The 9,764-nt window shown below is 37.5% G+C and overlaps 1 protein-coding gene across 1 annotated transcript in view; it reads left to right on the top strand.

Annotated features, from left to right (window-relative positions):
- The window catches only part of ARID4A (AT rich interactive domain 4A (RBP1-like)), a 77,476-nt gene extending 68,181 nt beyond the window's left edge, over positions 1–9,295 (top strand). Inside the window, exons 21-23 of the mRNA XM_006891814.1 lie at positions 2,731–2,937; positions 4,382–4,528; positions 8,955–9,295. Of these exons, the coding sequence (XP_006891876.1) occupies positions 2,731–2,937; positions 4,382–4,528; positions 8,955–9,058 (458 nt within the window). The 3' untranslated portion in view covers positions 9,059–9,295. The remainder of the gene's footprint in view (positions 1–2,730; positions 2,938–4,381; positions 4,529–8,954) is intronic.
- Positions 9,296–9,764: the final 469 nt, after the last annotated feature.

Raw genomic sequence — 9,764 nt, forward strand, 5'->3', positions numbered from 1 at the left:
ATTAAAAAGAAAATCATAATGAGTGATGAGACTGTAAAGGTAACAGGAACTACAAAAGGAAGAATAACTTTGCTGTAAATAAATGTAGTGGACACCACCAGTAATGGAACAGTTAAATCTTACACTACCTCACAAAATGAAAAAAGAACGTAGTATAGTGCCATGATAATTTTAAATGTAAAAACACATGTAGTGTAGTGAATTACTTACTGTGGCTCTTCTAGCCATAATATACACCAAAGGAATAGATAGCTTGAGCATAAGTAAACTACATGGCACATTTGTGGCCATGAGACCATGCAAATATAGTGTGTGAGACCCTTACTGGTCAGTTAGGCCACTAGTCACTAGGAGCTTGGTCAGTTTTGCAATTCTTTTTTTTTAATTATTATTATTATTTTGTGTGCGTGTACCGTCAAATCAGATCTGACTGGTACAGGAGGATATTGCGCCTCCTTCTCCGGCAGAGCATCTGGTGGATTCAAACCGTGTTCCTCTGGGATTGCAGTGCAGCGTGTTGCCACTAGGCCACCAGAGCTCCCCAGTTTTGCAATTCTAATATGGGATTAGTCAGTTTTCCAACCTGCTAGTTTTAAAATGAACTATGCTTCTGAGCATTTATCAGCCAAGTTGAGAAGAGCTTTATAATGCTTTCTGAGTAGAGGTACAGCTGCAAAAAGACTGTCCTGATCAAATGTCCTGAGTCATTTCTGATCCTGAATTATAACCTATTCTCTGCTAAATCTGACAACTTTATTGTCTATGAGTTCTGTGTGGTCATTACAATGAATTATCAAAGCCAGCAGAAGAGCAGAGTTTGTTGGAAGGATGATTGATATCAGAATTGATAGAATAGGTTGCCTGATAAAACAGCCCTATGACAGTAAAGTCTGACCTTGAACTTGTATAAATCAGCCTTGGACCGCTGGTGGTGGTGACTCTCTCTTCCTCTTACAAAGTTAGAGGAGGTCAGCTGCTGTTGTCATGCCATCATTAACAATGTGGAACCTGAATTAAATCATGAAAAGGCACTCGCTTAATCCAAAATTGATGAATATTCTGTAAAACAAGTAGCCTGTGATTTTGAAACATGTCAAGGTCATGAAAGACAAGGAATGACAGAAGAACTCAATTGAAGAATCCATAGGAGATATGTAAACTAAATGCAGTACATAATATTCACCTGGATCCTTCTGCTCTAAAGGACATCATGGAATCAACTAGAGAAAAATGAGTGGGATATGAACATTAAATAGATGAGTGTCCTGGTGGCACAGTGAATGTGCTCAGCTGCTGACTGAAAGGTCAGTGGTTTGAGTCCACCAGTAGTCCTATGGGAGAAAATACTTGGCAGTTGAGTCCTATCAACATATCAGCCTAGGAAGCTCAGTGGGTTAGCTCTACACTGGCCTACGTTAGCTCTACATTGCATTCCTCTGAGTTGGAGTCAACTAAAAAACATGCACACAACATCAAATATACCTACGTGAATTTTCTGATTTTTACGGTAGTAGTGTATTCTCATTCTGACAGAATGCTCTAGTGGTGAATAGAAGATCACCTTGAGTTTGGGCTGAATTTAGTGGTACTTGTCTGACAAACAAAATGGAAGTGATGGTGTGTAACTAGAGAAATAGTCATAGAAAGTATTTCAAATTCTTGTTCACTCTTGGATGACTTTTTTTTTTGGTTGCAGGAATAAACTGGTGGTAAAATGATAGGATAAAAAGAGTATTACTTTAGACCATTTTCAGGGAGGGACTGTTGAAGCGATTTTAACGGGAAGAAAATCTGGTTTTGGGGGAAAATAAAGTCATAGATTAATGAGGGCAATGAAAGCAAGAATGAATCTTAAAAAATAAAATCGGATTTTGTTATTAAGATTACTATTAAACATCAGCTGATTACGTGAGGTATGAAATACAGGAAGAAATTGCAGATGGAAAAACTTGATTACTGACATTAGGGTATTCCAGAGAAGCTGAGAGCAGATGATTTTAATAATGTATGTAGAGATTAATATTCCCCCCAAAAAGTCTCTTATGTTTTTGAAACAAAAGATGAGGGTCAAATGGCAGTAGATACAAATAGATCAGAAGTGTGAACTGAGAAGTAGGTCAGAAGTGTGAACTGAGAGGGAGCTCTGGTGGCCTTGTGGCAAGAAGCTGCATTGCAGTCCCAGAAGTATGCAGTTAAAATCCACCAGATGCACTGGTGGAGAAGGAGGGACAATCTCCTCCTGTACCAGTCAGATCCAATTTGACAGTACACACAAAAAAGAATATTTTTTTTTTAAAAAAGAAAGTGTGAACTGAGTGTGTCACCTCCCTTTAGGCCAGGTTGACTTTTTAGAGTGAGCAGGGTGGGGGTGGGATATGTAGATTGAAAAAAGGAAATAAAATTGAGAAAGAGGAAAGAAGATTATTTTTTTCAACTGTGATAAATTGTACATTATGTACTTGATTCTTACAGAGTGAAAAATCTGGATCTGGGTTTTATTACCCCTCAAGTAACAAGTATTATTTGGTTGAGATTTGTTTTTTTTTTTAAATGTGGAACATGTGTAACAGAACATTGCCATTTCAGCAGTTTTTTCCCACAGACAGTTCATTGCCATTATTTATACTCAGTGTGTTATACAACTGTCACTACTGTTCTGTTGCGTTTTGGTATTTGAGATACTTGTAATGTGTAATCTCTAAGTCGGTTCTTTTTCTTTTTCCATTATAGGACAAAGCAGTGATAGTGAAGATCTTCCTGTTGTAGAAAATTCAAATAAATGTACTCCAGTAAAGCATCTTAGTGTATCAAAACCACAGAAACTTACAAGATCTCCTGCAAGAATATCCCCTCACATTAAAGATGGAGAAAAAGATAAACACAGAGAAAAACATCCAAATTCATCTCCTAGAACATACAAGTGGAGCTTTCAACTCAGTAAGACCCTTAGAGAATACGAATGTTTTTCTTAAAGGGGAATTTATTTTAAATTATCTACTTGGTCTAATGCCTAGCTTTATTGTCTTTCCTGTTTATCTCTTCTTTATTTTTCTTTATTGAGCATTTAGAAGTCTTACCATTTTGTGTTTTATTTTTTGAGAGAGACCTTTTGTTCCCTGTATTTTTATTGTACAGTGGTGGTTTTGTTATATACAGTTGATTTAGGACCAACCCATAGCTAACCTTCCAGTGGGTTTTCAGAGGCAGTAAATCACACCGGAGTGGATTTTCCATCTTTGCCCTGCAGAGCAGCTGGTGGATTTGAGCTTTGTGCCTTTAGGTTGATGGCACAGTTGCTTAACAGTAGGCTACTTTTAGGGAGCTCTGGTGGCCTAATGGCAAGAAGCTGCACTGCAATCCTGAAGGCATGTGGTTTGAGGCCACCAGCTGCTCCGTGGAAGAAGAATGGGCACTTTCCTTTCGTGTGATTAGCTGCCTCTGAAAACCTGCAGGAGGGTCAACTATGGGTTGGTTCCAACTCCACGGTGCACAACAGGAGGCCACTTTTATGTTAGTAAAGGGAGCTCTGCCAGCCTAGTCAGCAATCCCAACAGGCATGTCAAAACTTCCAGCTGTTCCATGAGTGAAAGATACACAGTCTCTTCCTGTGCGATTTATAGCTTCTGAAAACCTGTTGGAGGATCAGCTGTGAGTGGCCTTCTACTCATTGGCATGTAACAGCAGTGTTGCAAGGTCATGTATCATTTCCTGCACTGTTTCAGAGCTTTGTGGGTAAACATTTACAAACTGAGGTGCTAAACAAAAGGTTCAAGTCCATCTAGAAAGGCCTGGCAGTCAGCTTCCGAGAGGTCACAGCCATTGAACACCTGGGGTGCATGATTCTGCTCCTTGTTGCTACAAGTCAGAACAGACTCCATGGTAACTGTTGTGTTAATATCTGTAATTGCCTCACTTTATCTGAAGTGCAAATCTGTGTATTTTGATAACACCAACTTAACAAGTATTGACCAAATGAACATCCCCAGTTAAGAAATAAGAAACGTGTGGTTTCTATGAATCAGTGAAACTGAAGTACCTTTTCTAAATTACTAAGTTTAAGGCTTCCTTGTATATTTACATTGATATTGAAAGTAATAAACTAGGGAGCTCTGGTGGCCTAGTGGCAAGACACTGCACTGCAATCCCAGAGGTACATGGTTCAAATCCACCAGATGCTCTGCTGGAGAAGGAGGAGGTAATCTCCTCCTGTACCAGTCAGATCTGATTTGATGGTACACGTAAAAATAATACAATAAAAAAGAAAAAATTATATAAAAAAAGAAAGTAATAAACTAAGACTTCCTGATTTATTTATGAATTAGACTTTGATAGCACTACTATCTTATTCTCAAAGTTTTTAAACCTTTTCCCTCCTTTTTAGATGAATTAGATAATATGAATAGCTCAGAGAGAATATCTTTTCTTCAAGAAAAACTACAGGAAATCAGAAAATACTACATGTCTTTGAAGTCTGAAGTTGCGACAATAGATAGGAGAAGAAAAAGATTAAAAAAGAAAGACAGAGAAGGTAACTTATAATTTTATTCTCATTTTAAAAATCATGTGTACTATGATTTTAGAAGATGTGGGATTTGTCATTCTTTTAATATATTACGTAGAGTCATTCATTGTTTGTAGATTCCTAATACCTTATTCTGTAGCTATTTTTGAAGTGAGTGGGTCAACAACTGGTATGTGTGATTTCACTGAATGTTGTGGGTCCCCAGCAGGAGTTTACTCTCTGAAATTCACTCCAAACTGTCACTGCATTTATTACAAAGACATACCCAATATTAATAAGGTGTAAGGCTTATTCTCCAGGAAATTATCTTGTTGGGACACAAGTCATTTGAAAAATAACTCCTATAGGAAAGTACATTTCATCATTGATGTGTACCCACTTTAGATGGATCAGTGGGCAATATCATCGATAGATGGAGAAGAGATCAAAATTGTCAGTGATTTGATTTTACTTGGACCCACAATCAACACCTGTGGCAGCAGCAGTCAGGAAATCAGAAGATGGGTTGCACTGGGAAAATCTGCTGTCAAAGACTGAGGTGTGCTTGATCCAAGCCATGGTCATTTCAATTACTTCTTGTGCATCTGAAAGTTGGACAGTGAAAAAGGATGACAGAACAATCAATGCCTTTGAATTGTGGTGTTGGAGAAGAGCACTGAATATCCCATACTGCCAGAAGAACAGTCTTATCTTGAAGAAAGTACAACTAGGGTGTTCCTTAGAGGCAATGATGATTAAACATCATCTCACATATGTTGGGCATGTTGTCAGGAGGGACTTCTTGGTATTGTTTTTTATTGTCATCGAGTCAAGCAGGACTCATAATGATGCCATCGAGTTGAGCACGACTCATAATGACCCTGTGAACAAAAGGCCTGAAGCTTTTCTATAATTATTACTGTTTTTCCAAGTTCATAGAGTTTTCAGAGGCATATGGTTTAGGAAGTGGCTACCACTCCTTCTTCTAAATCTGTCTTAAACTGTGAGTTCCACTAAACACTGTCCACCATGGGCAGCCATTATGGCACAAGGTTATGGCACATGATCTCCAATGACACAAGGTTCAGCATCACTGCAAACGCAGATTGCCTCAGCGTATCAAATCGACAGCAGAGTGCACAACTTAGAAGAATGTTCCTCCAAAATGAAATAACACTAGGCTCTCAGGCCCAACCGACTTTTAAATACGAGGGCTATATCTGTATTTACATATATTTAGAAAAAGACATGCTGAGAAATGTTGAACGTCAAAGAAAAAGAGGAAGACCTTCAACAGGATGGATTGATATAATGATTCAAACAATGGGTCCATGCATATCAGAGATGGTGAGGATGGCACAGGATAGGGCACGGGTCAGGTCTTGTTCCTAGGGCCACAATGGACTTGACAACACCTAACAATAACCACCTTCGACAAATTAAGGTACAAAGATTTTAATTGGAGTAGGGCAGTATATGATGAGGGCCCTAATAGTGATGTTAATAAGCAAGTTTTGTAGAAGCAAGATTTCCTCGAGGTAATCATAGAGAGAATGTGGTGTTTAAATTAGATCTATAAATTATGTAATATTGACTATACAGCCATATTCCTTTTCCAGTCCATTCCAGAACCGCACTGTAACAAAAGTATAGGAAATTCATAGACCTGGATCCACAGGAGCAAGGGACAGATTAGTGACTGCAGTGGGAAAGAAATAGCAACACCATTCCATCTAGAACCTGAGGTACAGATGGACTATTGTAATTGTATCAGCCAACTAAAGAGTGCTCAAGCGTAAATTTGCAGTGAGACAAAAGAGGCAAGCCAATTCATACTGCATAACCCCATAAAAACACAGAGTAAAGGTATGTACCTTTGAAAGCAGGGATATGAAACTAAAAAAAGCAAAGGTTTGTTGAGAGTGTTGGATCATTTGAATTCTTTCCTTCCATCATGAGAAGTAGCCTGTGTCTTTTCTGAACCTTAACAAAAGATAGGATGTTGGGAAGTGTTCAGGGAGTTCATTAGGCTTGTAAACACCAGCCTGTACTAAGAGAAGGTTAAATGTTAAGCTAGAAATAATGCCAGTAAGTTAAAGTTTGCTTGTTGATTGATGGAACTCCTATTCACAACCCAAGATCTTTTTCCCTCTTGGTTTTAAAATATGACTGAGTGATGCTCAATTCTGGGAGAATGGAGGATTTCTTTTTGAAAAAAAATAACTGACCAACCCACAGGAAGTAACTTAGACATAGATACCAAAATTTAGAGGTTTCTTGACTAAAAGGTAAAATCCTTATTCAGTCAGCGCATGTACACTGCCCCTCACCGAAAGCCCTGCCTACTTACACACAGCTTCAGGTAGCTTTTCAATATCATTTTCTTGAGTATGAAAGCCAAAGATGACCAAAAATTGGAGAAAAGCTCTGTAGGAAAGACAGAAAAAGAATTTAGGAAAACCAGAAAATTCATAAGCTGTAAAACTATAACTAGTATCATAAGGAAAAAAGATTGTTTGACCTTTAAAGAAGAATATGGTAATTGTAAAAATTTGGAGAACAACAAAGATTTCTTAAATGTAAAAATATAATGACAGGAATTTTAAAAGTTTAATAGATAAAAGAATAGAAGAAGCAGTAAAGCTGAAGTCATCCCAGTAGAAAGTTAATAAGACAATAGGAAACGAGAAATAAAAGCTGGACAGTACATGGCCAGGAGGTCCAACTTAGGAATCAAGATTTCTCGCAAGAGCATTGAAGAAACAGAAGAACAACTTGCCATTTGAAAAAATCTTACAAGAAAATCTTTCAGGGGGATCAGCAGAAAAGGCAGCCACCCTCTCACCCATCACATACTGCACATCCATGGGGAATCTGTTGCCAAGCCATTCCTAGATAACCTGCTTCTGGGTGGGGGTTTCATATGTTGCAGAGCAGTCTCCCTCACTGTGATTTATGGAAAGTCAGCCATGAATACAAGGATTTGTAATATAAGAATAAAGAAAACACCAAAGTTGAGAATTCAGGGATAAACAGGTTAGAAGATTAAAGGAACTTACTGTGCCACATATACTGAATGAGGGACTGGGAATCATGTCAAGGCCAATCATGAAAATCATGAACCTATGATAAGATTCGAAAAAGTGAGAGTTAACACAGTTAGTTTTCTCAGAAAGATTTCTTGATGGTAGCACTAAAAGCTAGAGCCAGACTAAGAGGTTAAATGGGATCCAACACATGCAGACTCCTACATGAAGGAAAGATCTCAGAAATTAGGGAATGGAGCTTCGAGGACCATTGCGTTGTAGACCTGGAAAGCAACTATTTTCAGGAAGTGGGTGAAGTCTGGGAGGGATGCTTAAAGATAGACTTGATAAATTCTCTGAAGTTTGGCCATTTTTAGGTTTCCCCAGTGGCAGAGATAGGTGGATTTCTGGCAGAATGACCTGTGTCATTAGAGCTCTTGAATCATTATCCTAGTAAGTCTCTTCCTAAAACTATGAAATACAATGCAACAAATGGAGAGAGAGAAGATTTTACATATATGTACTCTTGGAAATTTGCAAATATCAACAAGGTCTTAAAGGACTAAAAAAGAAGAACAAATTAATAAAATGGCTTCACAGAATCCTCAGCTGCTTTGGAGTCAGTTACTTCAAAGACAGAATGTTGGCCCACCAAAAATTTTTTCATTATAATCTTCCTGTTTTTCTTAACATTTTTCTAATGTAAAATGAGCTATTGAATTGAGCCATCAAGTTACTCTGTAGTATACATATTAGTATTTGTACAAAGTTACAAGTCATATTCATATACTCATGTGGTTATACTTGAATAACCAAAAATTAAAACTTAATCTGAAACAATGAACAGTTGGACAAAGAAGGCAGGAAAGAAAAACTAGTAAAGGATGGCAAAAGCACTTGTTGCTCTGAATCATTCTGTACACATTTCATGTGGTCTTTTGCAGTATTAAAGCAATTTAATGCCTTTTTTGTGCACATGCACTTCCATCTCATTCCTCATACCATTGTTGCCTATAGGAATATTGTCACTAGTGTCAGAATAAAGATGGAATGGTTAGGTTGTTAAGTGAAATTCTGTGAGATAAGTGAATTTCGTTATGGTTTTAAGAGACAAAGGAGGAATTCCCTACAGTGAGAATTTATCTTGTGTTTCTGCTTTATTTTTGCAAGCTAATTTCCTGTACACACTCTCTCAAATAGCAATATAAGAATTTTTTCTTTGTATGTCCTTACTTCATGAAGTCTTTTTTAACTGATGAGTTTTCAGTAATAACTTAGTAACCAAAGATTGAATCACTCTATTCAGCCAAATTTTTTGCGCACAGTTTGTTTATGCCTTCATGCCATATTTTTGTTTTATTTTAACTTTGGCTGGATAGCTTTGTGCAATAACATTTGAGATTAACAATGTTGTTTTGATTCCACAGTGTCTCACACAGGAGCTTCCATGTCATCTGCTTCGTCAGACACTGGAATGAGTCCCTCATCATCTTCTCCCCCACAAAATGTACTTGCTGTAGAATGCAGGTGATACATGTTTTCTCTGCCTTCCCAGCAGTTTGCTGCCATGGACTTCAGTCCCTAAATCCTGAAATACAACCACAGAAAGCACTCAACTGGTTTGACATTGCCAAGTATATCCTGTATACTTTCCCAGGCTGGATTGAATCGACTCCTTCCTCTTTTCTTTCTTCCTGTTGCAAAATATATAAGCTGATTAATAATTGAAGAAGGTTAGGCAGCCTGCCATATTTGTCATAATTTCTCCCCCCCCTTTTTTTTGTGAATATAGAAAAAGGGCACTTAGCTAATTTGAATTTGTATAATAAAGCTTACAGGTATTATAGAACTCGTAGACAAGCAGGTGCACATGGTAAACATCAAAATCTTGTCGAGCTGAATAGTTTCTGCTGCACTTTCACTGAAGTGTATTGAACACTTGGTGACTTGGGGGTTTATGTTGTGTGTCTTTGTTTTGTTGGTTGTTTGTTGTTGTTTTTTTTTAATTGTTGTTTTTTACTTTGTGGAAGCACTTGCTATTTAGAACTGCCAAAGTATATGTTCTGCAGTGTGCCCAGTTTTAAAGGTGTAAATGGGACAAAATAAATTTTGAAAGGAAGTGTAGTTGACTGAAAACTACAGTTGTCAAAAGTCTTCCACTTTTTATAGGATTTTTGAGCACACAATTATGCAAATATTTTAATGTTTATTAATGTTTACAGTGGAATTGTGAATAA

Source organism: Elephantulus edwardii, unplaced genomic scaffold (assembly GCF_000299155.1).
Source record: "Elephantulus edwardii isolate Elephantulus edwardi_28Jun2011 unplaced genomic scaffold, EleEdw1.0 scaffold00104, whole genome shotgun sequence".
NCBI classification, from domain to species: Eukaryota; Metazoa; Chordata; class Mammalia; order Macroscelidea; family Macroscelididae; genus Elephantulus; species Elephantulus edwardii.